General features: G+C 45.5%; 1 protein-coding gene across 1 annotated transcript in view; it reads right to left on the bottom strand.

Annotated features, from left to right (window-relative positions):
- LOC148828770 (connector enhancer of kinase suppressor of ras 2) overlaps positions 1 to 18,675 on the bottom strand; it is a 75,793-nt gene that overhangs the window by 41,814 nt on the left and 15,304 nt on the right. The window contains exons 5-8 of the mRNA XM_088926055.1: positions 17,009 to 17,050; positions 14,192 to 14,311; positions 12,982 to 13,041; positions 8,473 to 8,541 (exon numbers count right to left, since the gene is read on the bottom strand). Coding sequence (XP_088782181.1) covers positions 8,473 to 8,541; positions 12,982 to 13,041; positions 14,192 to 14,311; positions 17,009 to 17,050 — 291 coding nt within the window. The remainder of the gene's footprint in view (positions 1 to 8,472; positions 8,542 to 12,981; positions 13,042 to 14,191; positions 14,312 to 17,008; positions 17,051 to 18,675) is intronic.

Here is an 18,675-nt window from a genome sequence, read left to right as displayed (position 1 = left end):
TCTTACACTCATGCACCTTTGCAGCACAGGTCTGGCACTGCTGTCCGAATGCACTGAAGCACGCTGCAGCAATTTTGTCATTTGCTCTACAGTACACTTGCCAAGCAGCATGAAGCACACCTCATAAGCAGAGCTATTGTTAACTCATCAGCCCCAGACGCCAGGCAGAGTGGCACTCAGCTTAGACATTGACAAACAGCTGTGATTAACTGACACTAAGCTCACTACCGCAGGTGTGCCTTGTCTAGTCAGATGCCACCTGATTATAAGATGTGCACGAACTGAAATATTCTAGTCATCTGGTCATTTAGCTTTTGCAGAAGAGCTACCGCATTTCCTGTATCTTTCTGCTGGAGGAAGAGGCCAAGGCCTATGCAAGGACTGCCCTTGTTTCTGGCAGACTGCAGTAAATATGATGGACTCAGATGCCATCCAAGCACTCAGCAACGATCTGGTTTTCTAACTCGCCGCAATAATTCGGCGCCCTCTTGCACACCCCCTCTTTCTTCAGGCAGTGGAGAGGTCAGGACAAAACACATCGCAGAGCCTTTGTGAATGCAAAAACCGTAACCACACAGGGCAAAGGGAGAGGAAAAACAAGGCACGCGCATTTCTGTCTCTCGGGAACAGGGGTTCAGCTGTGCAGTACATCTTGGAGGAGCCGAAGGAGAGATGTGGGGGCTCTTTAAAACTTAAGAATACATCTTGGAGAGCTGTGGGGGGTATTTGTGTCCAGTCTGACCCTGCAGTTCAAAGGCTGATCAGCTATCACCCGGGTCAGACGTGCCAGGCTCCATCATCAAAGCAGGCAGACAGAGCTACATATATATATATGCATGCTGAGGCCTGCTGACTGGGAGTTCATCAGTTCAGTGTGATGTGACATGACCGGTCCCAGGGTGCGACAGCTTGGCGTGGAAGTCGATGGAAGGGAGATGATTTGTGAAACAGCAGCTGTAAACAGATCAGTCGCTTGACGACAGACGGTGGAAACTTCCTAAGAAGCTGTGACGGAGCATTTCACCTCTGCAACCAGTCAGCTCCTGAAACCTCTTTTTTTTCCTCACACGGGTGAGTCTCTTGGAAGGTACGGGATACGAAAAGAAAAAAAAAAAACTATAAAGGACTGAGCTGTATATCTATCTGCCATCTATGAAAGAGGCTCAGCATTAAATACCACCAATGCGTCATGACGTGCCCCCTTAAAAGGAACAACAGAGAGGTCAAGTCAGGATGAGCATCTCCCAGCATAATGGAATGACCCAACTTCCCCACGCAAAACACGTTAATGACAGTCATCTCCATGGCCCTCTGCACAGAAATAATTATTGGTCATCCAAGCACGAAGCCATCACTGGATAGATGGACAACCAACAATTATCAGGGCCGTTCAGCGTAACGTGTGAGTGCTTGCTGCAGCGGCGGCCACTGAGGACTGAAAAATCTCTCCTTCTGAAGTGAGAGCAATCCCCCAAGGTCCTGATTATTTTTAAGACAAAATTAATTATGCATGGGTGCGTTGTTACTTTTTCAATTGTATAATGTATGTATGAATGCTGTTTTATTTGCAGAATAATTAAAATCAGCCTAATTAGATTTTTTTTGTCACTGCTCCTGCACTCTTGAGAGTTTCTGAAAAGAAAATCTGTATCTACCTCCTGTATTTTTTGTTTGTATACTTTTATATGTTTTCTAATTACTGCAGAGTGTAGGGACTTTAAACACTTTGATTCAATCCCCAGCACATGTCAAAAGCAGGTGAAGAGGTCTCTTGCTGCTCTCCTAAGTTGTGTAATTTAACCAGCCGAGCAAAGTTAAACACAGGAACACTCATCTCATCAGATGCCTGGGAAAAAAAATCTTCAACGGACTAAAGCACAGCATAACCCATGTCCATCCTGTTAAGTGCAGACTGCTGACAAAATGAATGGAATGAAATGTATTTTCAAAATGCTGTCCGAACACGTGAAAAAATAAAGCTCTGCACTTGTTGTGTACTGAACCTGTGTTAATTCAATAGGTGCCAAGAGGTGCTTAAATCCTCACATTCACACAGTGAAGACTACCTCATGAGCTTACACAGAAGGCACAGCTACAGGCTCGACAACTTATCCTGTACATGGAGCTGGATACAGATGCTGCTCCTATCCAGATCAGGCCCTACTTGGAGAGACATTGCATGGATTAAATATTGACAGAACCAGAAGCCAGCGCAAACTTAAAAGGAAGGAGGGAAGGCGACCCAGGCTGTCCAAAGGAGTGTAATACTGCAGTATGAACTGTGAACCCCTGGCGTGCCAGCCATCATGAACCCTAGCTCACACTACGCACTGTGCCCGCCTACTGTCAGCATGGTTCTATGGACAAGGCCCAGTGCTGCACAGTGGGGGCTCGATTGCAGGGCTGCTCCAGTGATGCGTGGCTCATCACTACACTCACATGATACCAGGGGATGGGAGGTGACGAGGAACAAATCCAGTGTACTGATGCCAGTTCGTATGATATATAACTGCGTAAGCCAGCCACAGAATTAATACTGAGCCTCTTCTGTTTTTTTCTCCCCCATCAGCACTGAGGGATTTTTAAGTCCCTGGACTGCCACAGTCTAGCATGAAGTCCCCTAATTTATAAAGATCCATTTAAAACAGGAAAAAAAAATGCTGCAAGTATTAAGTGCTCACGGAGGTGGTTATAAATGATAGCTCTATATGAAGAACTCGCCTGTCTCTCCATCTCTAAATCCATCCACTCATCCATCCAAATATGAACTGGGAAGAGCATTATCCAATCAATGTGAAATCCAATAAAATAACAATTCCAGTGGGACCAGAAAACTCGGCTGACAGATGAACAGCGGAGCATTTTAACATTGTCTGCAGGAGTAACAGACACCAGTTAAGACACAAACTCATGTGTATCCAATATTATTTCGAGAAACAACCCTCCTGACAGCAGCTAAAAGCCCTTGCTGACACATCCCATTCAAAACATAACACATCAGCCCAGTGACGTCTCCCCTGCCCACGGTTTCAGGGTCTTGAAGACTGCGGCCCAAGAGTGCCTTCTGGAGTCTAATAGCTCCTGAAAAAAAACTGAGGTTTCCAGGGGTGGAAACAAGTCCAGCTGCATAGCAGTTCAAGACGCTGAGAGTCTGGAGAGTTGTGGGCTTTTGTAAGTAATACACCAACAGATGGTGGATACTGCACATTTGTTACCTTTTGTTGAGTAAATCTGAGTAAGATCACATTATAAAAGCTGTTCTGCTCCACAACAAATATTGCCTGTACAAGAGCCGAGAACATCATGAAAATCTGAAACGGCTCCAAATGCTCTGCGAATGGGAGTCTGATTTATATGAGTTTATTGTTACAGATCAGCTCCTGTGCTGCCCTCCCCAAAGCTACGGTATAGACAAGATGAGAAATCCCTGAGGAGCCCATCGAAAGCACCGTCATCTTCCCGAGGAGATGTTTTGTCAGTTTCGAAATTTCATCTGCAAGCTAGATCGAAGGGGCTGGTGGGATTCAATACAGACTATCAACCCCCCCGTCCCCCTCATTCTCTCAGCCCCACCTGCACTAATGCACTGTTCCTGGGCCGCCAAGACACCCATGCTTTTATACAACATCAACACAGGCTCCTCATAATAAAGAAGGGGCATCCGTTAGCTTCGCACTTCAGAGGGGGGAAAAAACCCTCTGTGTCATCATCACGGCCAGCACAGGCCCTGGAGTGCGCCAGAGCTACATTTCGACCGTCCCTTGGCCCTGATCAGTAGCCGCTGACAGGGAATGCATTGTGGAATACTTTGCATCTTGAGCCTGCGCTTTCATTATTAATATCTGCGTTATTGAGCCAGCAGCCATATCGCCCTGCAACTCACCACTGGTGGCCCACTGAAGCTCAGCAGGTGTGAGCCTGGCCAGTGCCTGGATGGGAGACCTCCTGGGAAAAACCTAAGGTTGCTGCAAGAAGTGGTGATAGTGGAGCCAGTAGGGGGTGCTCATCCTGTGGTCTGTTTGGGTCCTAATGCCCCAGAATAGTGATGAAGACACTATACTGTAAAAAAAAAAAAGGCGTTGTCCTTCGGACGAGAAGTAAAACGGAGATCCTGACCACACACACCATGAAATACTGAAGACAGGGTTGTTGCAAAAATGTACATTTTCCTTATTGCTTTGTTTCATTTATGTCTGTGCCTTCCCTGTCTTCATCTCCTTTCCCTCTGCTTCAGCAAACAGTATTCATTTTGTTATGTGGTTAATTAATTTGTTTATTGTCTGAGGGGAGAGAGGCAGCTGGGATCAAAGACTCATTGAAGAAGGGTGTCCTGGAAACTGGCGAGTGAGCCCCCGTCTCTGGGCGGACGCGCGCGTCTGAGTGACTCTCCAGAGGGAGCTAATCGATTGCACATGTTCTTCAGCATGGCTGGGTTGAGTCGAGAGGCAGCTCCGGCAGAGAACAATCGATAAATAGATCAGTTTTCAAGTCCGAGCTACAGAGCGGCAAAGCGCCCAGGACTGTTGTACCCTGAGAAGGAGATTAAATTTGTTTTAAGTTTTGAGCTAAAACTGAAAAAAAAAAGACAGAAAGAACATAAAGGTCACTAAAGAGGAGAAGCCGTTCGGCCGATCTAGCTCATTCGGTCGTTAGCCACTAATCGATCTGAGGATCTCATCCAGAAGGTGCTTCAGAGGAAGAAAAAAGGGCAACAAAACCCAGATAAGACGTTTTTTATATTATCCAGCACAGAATGGTCTTTTTTGCTCTGCGGTAACTCCTCAGTTATGTCAGGTTTTGTCTGTGAAGACACTGAAATTTCATTGCAATCCACCGTGCATATCCAAGAGTCCTGATCGAGCTAAAGACACTGGGCCCGCTCGGAGCTAACGAACTCAACGGCCGATTTAAGTCTTTGGGATTGATTGCTATTCTCCTGGGATACCTGATCCACTGAGCATGCATTAGCACAGGCAGTGAGAGACCGTATCTCCAACTACCAAGCCCTGTTGGGAACATGCAGACAAGTGGCACCCTTCTTCTTAATTAACCCTATTAACCCTATTATTAACCTAATTAATTATCCCATTCTACCTTACTGCAGTACACATCCTTAACAGCTAACTGCAATGCCTCGGAGTCCGCGCGTGTCTGCACTACACACTTTTCACATGGTCTACCATGTTTTGGCTTTCACTACTCCATATTGACTGTTCTGGCTGTTATTATTTATCATGTCTACACTGTGTGGTGTTGTCTGCTGCACTGTGGGTGTCCAGAGAGATCAGCGCGGATAAGAATTCCAGTGTACGTGTAAATACAGTATGGCGATAAACTTCTCTACTCTACTCATTGACCCCGCGCCAGTGCAATTGAAGAGGTCGGGACATCGGGGGGGAGGTGCAAACCCAGCAGAAGCAGCAGTGTGCCGTGCGTGACGCATTAAGGAGTGAGAGGATGAATATCACAGTGACACACAGGCAGAGTGGGCAGCCATTCTCAAGAACTGGAGTAAATGGAGAGTTGACACGAGCTCAGCAGCACAATATACAGCCTTTTTTAATGATGTGCAGAAGCACCCCCGGCACTAGAAATGTTTTTCTGCCTTCTGTAAAGCAAGCTCTATATACTGTACTGTAATACCGGCAGCAGTCAGATGCCTGGCACCTTAAAATAAGTAAACCTAAGCAATGCAATATTCAATAATCTTAAAAGGCTAACATTAGCACAGAAATTAAAAAACACAAAACCGTAGGTTTTCAATAATTTTTCCCTTTTTAAGAACCACTCACATACGTAGACCTACGGTCTGTGCACAGGTAGCGTACAGCCACGTGTCCTTCTTGTGCATTACAAGAAGCGATACCATGCTTGAGTGACATGTTTAGCACAGACAATGAGACCAGAATTTTGTGGACGACATACATCTGCTTCAGGACCAAATGAAACAATTTCCAAAGGAAGACCCAAGGTAAAATAGCATTACTTTCTTCTGGAGGGGAGCTACAAGACCTGTGATTTATTTCCAAGCAATTAGCACCATGCAAAGTAAATGAGGAAAAACTCACAACAGACATGTGGCTTATGTAGTGACGTGCATCATTTTAAATGACTCACGAATGAAAAATGTGCACTTTGCATAAACACTGCATCCCTTTGCGAGTTACAAAAACAAACTTTCGAAAGATCACTTTCAATGGAAAAAATCAGTCCTTTGTTCTCCATGATTTCCAAGAGTCTTTACTCACTGCTTGCAACTAGGTAGGGATGTAAGGATGAAAGGATCCTACATCTTACATGACAAAAGTAAGTTATTATCCTCCCCCAGACAAACTCATCACACGTTTTTTTTTGTTTACATGAAGTGACATTTTCTTGAATGTACTGTAATGAGAGTTAATTGCAAACTCACCAGGCTCTTAATTACATCATCACTGCCTCCTTCGGCTGCTCCAGCCCCAGCCTTGCAGAACTCTCCCTAAAAACTTAGCAAATTCCATCCTAACACCTCTCACTTCAGCCCCAGTATCCAATGCATCTGGGTATCTAATAAAGTCAGATCAACATCTGCTGTTTACCCATCACACACGAAAGAGGAATTCACATACACCTAAGCATATTACAACACTGTACTACTGACTCAACAGTGTGATTCCACATGCTTTGGAAAAACGACCTTTGCTAAAAGCACGGTCAATTTCATGAGAAAACATCAATGAGAAATTTTCCGATTTAAATAAGACTGGGTGTCTTATTGTCAGGAGGCTATGGTGTCGCATGAGGGCACTGGGACAGTGGGACAGCCTGTGTCCCACTCATCCGCCTTTGAATCTTCTCAGAGCGGACTGGGACATCACACACCAGTGAAGCCACAGGTGTCGTGCAGTTGTGCTACAGGACACAGAGAAGGTGAGCTGCAGGCTGTCCAGCTGAGATTGGAGCCATTCTTTTGAGCCTCTAGGGAATCCAATGAAAATGTACATACAGGCAGGAGCACCACAACGCCTTAGCGCTTGTGTGCTTGTGATTACAGGCTTTGCAGTAGCACATCACAAGCCAGCGTGGAACAACTACCCAGTAATTCCCATTCATATTGCACCATTGGGCTTAACATGTATTTCTATGTAATATAATAACATGCTTTCATCATAACAGAATAATATAATTCCTTTAAAAACCCTCCATTCTCAAGTTAATATAAACCACATCTCAGACATGCAACAAAAAACAACACCTATTTAAAAACTGCTTCCATCTAAAGATACTTGAAGTTATAATAATTTACACAAAGTTACACAGATTGTTCAAGAAATCTGTCTACCTAACCAGCCACCTGTCCAACTCATTACCAAAGCAAATATTTGTTCCTTCTTTTGCAACATAATTAAAACAACCCACTTAAAAGGAGCTGGGCACAAGGCAGATTTGATAGACTCACTCTGTTTCAATACAGCGATCACTTCTGTCGCTTTGCTTGCAAACAGCTTCCTCATCAACAAACTCTTTAACAACGCTGACAGAAAAGCTGTGGACTGTGCAGTGCTGAGCAGGTGCCTGGTGTAGCATATCCTCTGCAGCAGCTACAAAAAAACTGACATCTAATTTCATTTCCCAACAGATTGTTTTTTGTTTGCCTTATAGTAACTCTGAACGAGCTGGCTCAAGGGTCACAACCACGCAGTTCCTTCTCTGTAAACCAGAAGAGACCTGTATACACAGCAACCCAGCATGAAATGAAAGACAATAATGGGTTTCATCCCATTTAGAATACCTGCCATTTAACAGCAGAAAGGGGCTGAGGCAGGACAGAGAAAATGTGTTTTGTGTTCAGAGCTACCGCTAAATCATTTCTTTCCATAGAGCTTTTTTTAATAAAAGGTACTTACCCCTCAGTGGTACTGTGTAAATTTCTACAGTGGCTGTTCAAAGATTTAATAGCAACCATGAAACACAAAAGGGTAATTCATGCTGAGCATTTCTTTTGACTATTTTAAGTGAACACTTTTTTTCCTTTTGTGCAGACTCTTACATCAGTCTTGCATCATTGGGAAAAAAAAAAAGAATCTGTTTCTCAGAGTCGTGAAAAAGAGACACGGAACAAGTGACGAACTACAGCATGCAGCCCTCCGGCTGAGCCCATGTTTGCTGGGGTCCCTCCAGCGGGACACACCGTTGCTGGCGCTGCGGTCGGGCACTTGGTTCCTCAGGAGGAGAAAAGAAATTGTCTCAGCCAGGGCTGGGAAAGGGCTATTTTATCTTTGCGAAACTTGATTGTCTTTCTTACAGATACTACAAGGTGCCCAACGCAATCGAATCAGGACTTAAAGCACCCGTGAAGCGATCCTGGGGGGCGTGTCAGGTGTGACAACGAATGTTGGCTCAGGAAAGGGTGGTTAATAAGCAGAGCAGACCAGACCCAGATCTTGCAGTGGGGGGGTGTGGGGGGGGGCCCGCGTGTGGAGGCAGACTCACCACTGTCTGATGATTGACCTGGATAACCTCGTCCCCAGCATGAATCTTCTTGCACTGGTCAGCAGGGGACTGCAGACATGCAGAGAGAGAAACGGAGGACATGTCAGACAGGCAGTGCCCAGGACACGGGACAGACCACAGACCTACGCATGAAAGAGGGGGAAATGTCCTCCTAGCGGTCACTCTGTACAAAGGAACCTTGAAATGCCCAAGCAGACCACACAGAATAGTCCATCTAACCTCCCTCTTATAACAAAAAACACTGCCATTTAACAAGCATTAACAGACTGGTGGGTTATGGAGCTAAAGGTTAAGAATGTAAACCAATGACTTTTCTTTTCTTTTTTTCTTTGTAACAAAATGTCTTTTTATCTTTTTTTTTATTCCTTAAATATGACGTACAACTTTGGAAACCCCGTTACCAAAACGGTGTAACTGTGATGGAATCGGTCAAGAACACAGAGAAAAAAAGGATTCATTCCTGAACTCAGAGGGATGACCTACACTGACATGCTAAAAGAACTACTGTACTGTGTATTTTTTAGTGTTGAACAGAGAAGACTACGATGGGACCTGATTCATGTATTCAAAATCCACAAAGGCATCCACAAAGTCAACCCAATTATTGCTATAGAATCAAAAGTTAAACATTGAACCAGAGGACACAAGTGGAAACAAACACATTAAAAACACAGAACGGGAGATGTTTTTTTACCCAAAGGGTTACAGAAATCTGGAACAAGCTACCCATGTTGCTGAAGCTGATTCCCTGGCTTCTTTTAAGAAATGACTGGATGAGACCCCCAGATCAATTAGTAACTACCATCCAAACAAGCTAAAGGGATCGAATGGCCTTCCTATATAAAGAATGTAACCTTTATATTCTTGGAGCCAGTAACCACAGGGGCTATCGCATAATTATTTCTGAAGTGCAGAAAAAATAAAAAAATGACAGTTGTAAAATTAGCTGGAGAAATTTCCAGCTTTACTAATTTATGAAATGTGAAACTCCAGTCCAATTCCTCTTTTTTTTAAATTAGATTTTTTAAAATATTTTTTCAAAAGAATATAAAATATTAAGGAAGCTTTAGAAAAACTAATCAGGGACCTGAAAAAGGTATATGTAACATACTCTGGTGCTCTGCAGTTGAACCACATGACAGACGTATGTCTTTACCAAGACACGTGTTCCGACGTTCGCTTTTGTGTTTAGAGCATTGGAATCACTGCAAGCACAGCTGGATCTGTGTGCAGCAGTCTTCACTACCGAGAGATCCACAGCTTTCATAATTGGCAGGCTCACTGGAGGGATGGAGGCTGAACCTGGTGCAGGCAGCTGATCTTCATGACCTTTGCACAGAAATATCGTGGGCTGCAAACTGCACTTCTGGTGCAAGGTTGCTCACTCTCCAATGACTAGACTCGACAGTGAGGCAGCACATGTCCGTGCATCTAATAGCTCAGTTCATTTTACTTGTGACTAATGAGAAAGCCATTATTCTGGAGGTGTACAGAAGCAGAGGTTTCCAGGTTACTTGCCACAGTACGAACCAAGCGGAAGCTAAGAGGAGCTGACAGCCTCCTGTATCACTCCAGTGGACACTGCATGACTACCGACAGCACACAGGGGCAGCCTTGCATAAATAACTCTTCGCTCTAATATCCACAGCGTGAATACAGAGCCTCACAGGAAAGCAAACCTACTCAAAAGGCAGCCTCTAGTACAAACAGGACAGAAGACTGCACACACACGAAAAAAGTTTAAATCATGAAAACCCACATGCTGGAGTGCTTTCCTGGCTAAAGTTCAGCTTGCATGACCATACAATGCTGCAAGGAGAAAAAAAGAACCGAAGAAAGCAAACAAACCGCTCTCCTAGCTTTGAAAAATATCTAATTAAAGGGGAAAACACAAAGCGCCGCCATCTGCAATTAGGCAACCTTCCTCTGCAATCTTGGTGGCAGTCCTGGAGCTTAATAACCACAAAGCCACCAATTAGAAGGGACCCCGTTTTAAGACTAATTGGATGCTTCACCCAAAAAAAAAAAAAGGAGATCAGAGGCTTCCTCTTGGCCCAGTGCCGGCCAAAGCCAAACAGAGCAATACAGAGCTTGCAAAGGCACACAGAGAGGGACAGATTGTTGCAGCAGGGATCTGAACGGCACAGCCACAGGGCCTTCAAGCCAGCTCGGAAAGGGAGAGAGAGCAGGAGGGGCAAGGGGACTGGGGCTGGCCCTGGGAAATGGGGCAGGAGGCTTCGCGAGGCAGCATATCGAAGCAGAACTGGAAGGATCCGAAAGTGAGAGAGGTGGGCCAGCGCACTGCCCCACTTAAAGTGCTCCGCATCCAGCTATGAACCGAGATAAGAAAGGACTCCTGGTCTTGGCACGACATGCTTGGACAATGAGTTTGCCGCCACCACCACACTGAATTCTTTGCAAGGTTTTGTTTTGCTGGGATGAGGCACAGATACTCTATCTCTGATGACCCTCCATTTCTGTCCAGGGGTCTGGGAGGACTGGGGACTGTCGGGATCTGTTCTTGCAACACGTCGGAGCCAGTTGTGCCCTTCCTATCCAGCGCGTGACACAGGATGCATCTCCACGCCGTCAGTGGCTCATTGCTCACGCGCTGCTGGAGATGACACACCTCAGGTGTGCTCCAGCCTCCGTGGGTGCCGGAGAGCGACTCCCATCGCGGCCTGCCCCACAGGACAAGCGCCTCTGGCAGGAGGCTTCAGGGACAGAGGTGCCTGGTGGTACAGACACTAACTACCCCCCACACCACTGCCACACTTGCGTTTCTCATTCCCTTCGACTCTTCCTCTCTCCGTCCCTTCGCCTCCTCTGCCCAGTCACTGCAAGGGGTTCAGTCTCCCAGGTAACAGCAGAGTTGCATAGCAACAGGAGTCGCTTTCACATCCAATCAGGATCACCAGGGAAGCAGCAGCTGAGTTCCCTCAATGGTGAAGGAGAGGTGGACAGCATGGAGAGGAGGGGGGGGGGAGGAATTTGGTTCTTTTCTGTCAGTGATCCAGGTACAGTCCATCACGTTCGTCAGAAAATACCAAATTGCCACAATTCACGAGTCACTCTTGCTTCCCTGCAGCATCCTCACCCCTACACCCAGGTTGCCTGTGTGGAGGAAAACACAGCCTGCAATGATGTGCTGGCTGTGCTTTACTGGGAGAAATCAGAAGATATATAGGCAAACTCATCACCTTCTGATCACAGCTGTTAAGAAAAAAAAAAGTTGAATGTAACGATTCCCTAACAATAAATTACAAAACAAAAAGACTGAACTTTTACAATGCTATCCTCATTTTTACTGCATTTTAACTGGTTTGGATCCTCTCAGTGTTTTATTGCTGTGTGCTTGATATATTAACGTCAGCCCGTTCTCTCTTTATGAAGCCGCCTGCTATATAGCGCGTTCCAGTTTGTCGGATCGTCTCTGAAGCTGCCAATGAGGAAAGAGCAAGGCAGAACACAGACTGGCACTGCAGATTAACAGATCAGCTTGCACTTACTGACAGGACGGCCAGCCTTCCTAACGCACAGGAGAGCACCAGCGGCATACCGGCAGACACTCTTAAATGTCGCTGCTGCGTGCTGCACACCTGCCAGCGCTACTATTGGTGCCCACGCGCAAAATGCAGGGAGATCCCCGGCATGGCAGTCTTCAGACAAAACTGGAGAGGTTTCCTGGCAAAACCAGCCCTTTCATGAGCCAGCACGACATGCGTGGCTACACTGAAAGACTGGCAGGAAGCGCTGGCTGTGAAAATGTGATACAATGAGAGGTCGTCTGCCAGCACTAGAGGGGAACTGAGAGGTGCATTGTCCTTACAGGAGAGAGACATGGGGCTCAGGCTGGGCTCTGCAAGAGCATGCCGAATGTACTTCCACACAGGCTGATCCTACGTCAAGCAGAGAAGGAGCTGCAAGAAAACTACACAACTACGAAACTCTAATGAAAAGGGAAGGGTCAGAGGGAATGACCCTGCCCAGCTGGCAGGTGAGACAACCGGGTTTCAGCGCAGTTTGTCTAGCATGCAAAACAAAAATCTGCCTTAAACAAGACACTTGAAAGTCTGGTTCTCAAACAGGACAAACAGACCCAGGAAGGACATTGTGTAAATCCCGAGCTACATCTCTAAAAGCTTAAAAAACAGTTTTGCACAACATTTTACTTAAACCACACAAGACTCTTCAGACACCTAAATCCCTAGTTTGTATTATTACAATACGAAATGTAAAACACTAAGTGCAGCCCTAGCCTTCACTCTAAAACCCTAATTTGAACAACATCCCTTGTCCTTAAGCCTTGATCCGGGCCCTCTACTCATCTACTTATCCCTAAACCTAACTTTCTGGGCTATGACTCCACCGAAGACTCAGGGTTAAGCTTAGAGACAGAACTTGCCAGCTTGTTGTTTTAAAAAAATCCATTAAAAAAAAAAAGCGAGGGAGATTCCCACCACAAAACGTCGATAAGCAGAGACTTACATTCTCCGTCGTCCCCGTGATGACGTGGAGCCCATCATAGGTCGACTTGATGTACATCCCCTGGTCAGGCGAGGAGAAAAGGAGGAGAAAAAGCATGGGCATCAGCATGGGCACAACAGCTGGTCATATGCTATATATGTAGTGTTATTTAAAAATGAATGACATTAGCAACTTGACTTATTGGAATGCGATGGTTCTTTGTCCAAACTTAGTGGTCATGGTCAGCATGATGAACTTGTCACCTGGGAAAAGCACACCCACGCAACCACCAGATATTTTCATTTACTTACTTAGCATTTAGATCAATGGTCATAATGCAGAGGACAACTGGGGGCTTTGTCACCGCAGGCACACAGCAGGGGGATGGCCAACCATGACCATCCCTGAGTGCATTCTAATACGAGAGCTGACAAACAAGCAGGCTGAATGAGCCATGTGGAAGAAGAAATTCAGTGCTGCATGAGCCCTGGTAAGACAGGAACTGAGCATTCAGTACTCTCTCCAACTCCCTTAATAGACCACATTTTATTCCAACCCCCTGTGCGAGGCATCAATCATTTATTTTAAATTTTAATCAGCTCTCCACAATACTTCCAACACGCGCATTTTCCAATTTGTAATCAACGGACATGGATGAGCACTGCGTAAACAGACAAATATATTTCACATTCTCGGGAGAGAGACAATTGAGACACTTCAGGCCGACAAAACCTAAAGTGCCTGTCGCCGGGACAAGGATGGAAACTGAAGCACCCTATAAAAACCCACACAAACAGGCGGACTCTTTATATTATTGTTAGATTTACACAGTTTGTTTAGGTACCAAGTCTTTCATGCCATGATGATTGTTAATGATGATAATAATTATGATTTATTAATTATTGTATATGGTACCAAGTCATATTATTCTTTCCCTGAAAAACCAATCCACAAATTGAACATTACATGCAGGCTCCAGACACACAGATGCCCAACACAAACATCAAATCCATGTCCCAGAGGTCTGTGTGTGTGTGTGTGTGTGTGTGTGTGTGTGTGTGTGTGTGTGTGCGCGTCTCCTGTGATGGACTGGCCCTGGCGTGCATGCGTGCGTGCGTGCGTTGTGATGAACTGGTGTCCCGTCCGGGGTGTACCCTGCCTGACACACGTTTCTTGCTGAGAATGGGTGCTGGGGTCTGTTGGGGGAGCTAGTTGTGATAGTTGCTCTTACCAGCCCTTCGCTGGGCATGACATTGGTCAGATGCACCACCTCCAGATGGGCAGACTGCGAGACGAGCGAATCGGAGGACAGAGAGATGATGTGGTCACAGATTCCAGACAGGGTCTTGCACTGGAAGGAGGGAAGATTAGACTTACAGCAACACTGAGCTCATTTGCCACACTCTTCAGAACGTTGTTTAAATCGATACAGCATGCTTCTAAACGTGAGAACATGGTGGTGCACAGAGCCAGAAGCTACATTGGTAAAGAGTTAAGCAACTTTCTTGTAAGGCCCCATTTTGAATAGAGTGTGTAATCTTATTCACCACATTCTAGAAAATACATTGCAGCTCTAGGAATCACCCTTCTCAAAGGCATCTGCACAGTTAACCCAGCAGATGTCTTCAGAATGAACAGAGACACACAAAGCAGAGGACAGAAGCTGAAAATATACAGAAGTGCGTTGGATACTGAGAATTGCTGGAACGTCTTTACCCAGAGGATTGCAGGACTCTGCCACAAGCTACCCAGGCATGATGTTGAAGCCAATACCCTGGCTTATTTCAAGGAACAACAGGGTGAGGTTACAATTAGTTCCTAACCGGTGGGCTGAATGGGCACCTCTCATTTGTAGCCATTCTCTTCAGACATTCTTAACACAAGCTATAAAAATAAATAAAAGATAACCCTCTGGATACAGCCCCTGTTCCTCCCGCTGAGTGTTTCTGTGAAGTAGTTCAATTTTCTGATGCTTGCAATGAGTGTGGTTTATCAGCAAAGGCAACAGCCTTTCCCACATTAGAAAGGGATGATAAAAATGCCACTGCTGTGCTTTTCTTAGTGTTCTTGCAACAGGGTGACAAGAGTGCCGTGTGATATTATCTGGAAATCTGACCTGATATTTCATCAATTATCATAGGACTAACCCTATCAGAGATGTCACCCCTCTTACTTTCAGTAATGGTCAGCAATAGTCTAGCTGATCCTGGAGAGAGGTGAGGATGTCTCCCATACAGTACGTGCAGGGAACAAAAGCTCAGAGAAAACCAGACACACCGGGAAAGGATCACGGGGCCTGGGGAGCCTCACTATCCCTCCCTCTCTCCTGCGATTCCCCGTGCTTCTCACTCTTCATCTGACTGCTGCAGGCAGGATTCCTCAGAGGGATGGGAAACAGCAGCGCGGTTTTGCATTATTGAACACCAGCTGCCAACGGAAGAGCTTAAAAATGCTGTTTTAAAGAAACGCGTAGCCGGGCTCTAATAAATATCCCATGTACCCCATTCAGTGCGCTTCAGAGAGCAGATCGCATCAGGCTCCGTGTGCCAGTGAGAGCCCAGCTGACGGTGAGAAGTGCCTTCCTCTTGTTCCGGCACACCACACCGCACACTTACTCGCTCACCTGGGCAAACGCGCCCACGAAGGCCAGGCCATCCAGGCCGAATGTTACATCGAGAAGTGTAGCCTACCGTGAAGGGCGATTGTCAGTGCTATTGGGCTCGGCTTGCAAAAACAAAAGAAAGCCGCCTTCTACGTGAACGTGCACGAAGGATAAAAAAAACTCAGCTGAGTAGTGGCTTCACAGGGAATTTTGTGAACAGATTTGCGCAACGGCTGAAAAAATTTAAAATGCATGGCACAAAGACACCATCACAGATACTTATGTAATGCCACACAGCATGCAGTCATTATAATACACTATATTTTTACACAGCTCTTTTAAAAGCTGTCATCTTAATGCCGAACAGTTTAACGCTCCCACAGGGTCCTTTCTCTACCAATGGAGAATAGCAATGCCTCTCTTAGGCAACGCTGAAGGGCACTCCAGCACAAAGTTCTCCTAAAGAAATAAGCATATGTGGGATCCCACCCCCCACGGCCAGCAGCATGGCTCTGAGGTTTAGCCCGTGACCAACGTGCTTCAGGTTCCCGGGCGCAGAGCGGCACAGGGTTGGGGTGCTGGCGCAGCGAGGTGGGGGACGGTTCGGTAAACTGGGTCAGGTCTCAGCTGGCCTCTCTCTGTGCGGGAGATGGGGATCAGGTGGACATGCCGAGGAGAGAGGGTGAGCAAAAGCAAGGACTGCATCACAGAGACAGAAACAGCAGGAGGCGGTGAGCAAGGCACCTTTCTCTAGAACCCCCTTATAACGAGCAGCGCATGATTGCTGTTGTTTTTTTACGTGCATATGTAGCATGGGGCTGAGATGGAATTTTACTTTCCATTAAGACACTTTGCTGTTTATTTCTTCTCATTAGCCAGAGAGCTTTGATGACGAGAAGAAATGAGTGTTACGGTTGGGACTGGAAGCACCGAGGAGCTCGCTTCTCAATAAATTTATAGAGCTGTGCAAATTGATTGCGTGCAACAGGCTAGTGCATGGGGTTTATTTTTATTGCGGTATTTTGCTCAGTAGGAGAAAAGTTTTAGTTGACCTCTGACCCAGCCGGAAGTGTTGTATGTGAACAGGTAGAGGAGAGAACGGCACAATACTTTTTTTTCTTTACTTTTCCCAATGAAGTTTGATCATCGGCTAGTGAAAGCTCTGTTTTCCTTTATATAAATGCCTGCAACCTTAAACAGAACCTCGGATTTTGCACTAATAATAATACATTATAACCTGCTAATGCTTAGACTTCATTGACAATCAAATCCTGCTACACTGCTACTGCTACAAACAAAATCCGGGATAAATAAAAACGTACATCAAGGAATATTTCAGAAAGCTGTTTTGACGCCACCGCTAAACAAACAAGTTAAATCAACTTCATACCATTCATGACGAGAAAATGTGTTATATATCTTGTGATAGACAGAACAGCAACTTACCACATGGAGAATCTTGTTTTCCGTTTCGTAGACGGTACAATCCTGAGAGAGAACATAGACAAATTCAGACGATAATTACAGCAGCATCTTCACAGAGAAAGAGAGTGAGGAGACTTTCGAAAACAAACCGACCTGCTTCTAAGAACAAACACAAAAAAAGAGTTGTGCAGTCCGTTTGCATTTCACCTGAGCTTCAACAACAGGTACCTCGGCTATAATGCTTGGAGTTGAAAGAAAAGTAATACCGCACATTAAAAAAAACAATTACCACAGAAAACCAATGAAACCCTAGGTGCTGTAAAATTTAACGTTCCCATTTTCTATGTTGCTAATGTCCAAAATATAATCTTATATACGGAAATCCCCGACACAACTGTGAAACCATGTGTATTTAATGGGTGCTAATTTTAAATTGAGTATTTAACCTGAGTTGACATTTTGCCATGCGGCATTTTGTATTTATGTTAATACGCAGGTTTATTTTTTGACAGCGATATTTTTTTGTAGCATAAGAAAAGCTTTAGTTGACCTCTGACCCAAGCGGAAGTGCTGTGGTGTGTTGGCAAGAGTAGCGTGAAGCACAAGTCAAGAGGACGCGTCCACACTGTGCCGTCCTCTGTTCAACTGTATTTTTTTTCTTTATTTGTCCCAATAAAGATTGATAACCGGCCAGTGGAAGCTTCGTTTTCCTTTCTACTAATGCATGCAACCTTAAAACCGAACGTAGTATTTCACCCAACTCATTTGCAGATACATCTTAGCATAGAAAACAAAATGTGTTCCGTTTTTTTTTTGTTCGGGCGATCCGTAGTACTTGAAGAGCACAAGGTCCTCAATGTAGATTTCAGTACGAATCTTGGGAGTCTCTTCGAGGAAATGAGTTTCCGGGCTTTGCCGGTAATCCAGCGCTGTCTGGCCTACGAGCTTCGCGTTTGAGTGGGAAGGGAAAGGGAAAAAAATACGACTGGCTCCCTGCGAGCTCTGTTTGAGAAACATTAGAGGGGGGGAAAAAGCACCGAGGCTCACTCCTCCCTGATTTGAAATGACAGCAGAGGGGGGGCAGACACAGGGCCCTGTCGCTTCTCTCGGTGCAGAATCAAGCCGAGGTCTATCAACACCCTGCGAGTTAATTGGCACCGAGTTATCCTGTACGCGCTGCCGTCTGACCACAGACGCGGGTGCGCGCCCAAGCGCAGGAGAAGATGCGTCTACACACATGGGTGGCTTCTCAAGGCTGAAACGGCCGGTGAGTCGCTGATAGAAGCGCAGTCAAGTGTATTCTAAACCTCCGTTTCTCAATCTCCCAACACACAACACGGAGAGTATTGTGGACTAAATCAAAAACTGGGGGGAGAGAAAAAAATATTTACATTTGACAGGAAAAGTTTCGTGTCTAACATAACAGGAAACACCACGGGACATCTATTATAATAATACACTACATTAATAATATTATAATGCAAAGTCTGTTATAAGTGGCACATGCAAGGATATATAATTAAACGTGTTCTTATTTCATGCAGAGAGCCTTCTTTTGTTATTCTTTCTGTGGGTAAATGCTCTTTTTCATGCAGCCCCCTCGGAGGTGGAGGAAGAGAAGGAGTAGAGCCAGTCCGGTCTTGCCTCTCTCTCTCTGCAGGAAGCAGGGAGAGTCCAGCGAGTCCGAT

Source organism: Atractosteus spatula, chromosome 9 (assembly GCF_055471065.1).
Source record: "Atractosteus spatula isolate fAtrSpa1 chromosome 9, fAtrSpa1.hap1, whole genome shotgun sequence".
NCBI lineage: Eukaryota > Metazoa > Chordata > Actinopteri > Semionotiformes > Lepisosteidae > Atractosteus > Atractosteus spatula.
This window is presented reverse-complemented; position numbering and strand designations above follow the sequence as displayed.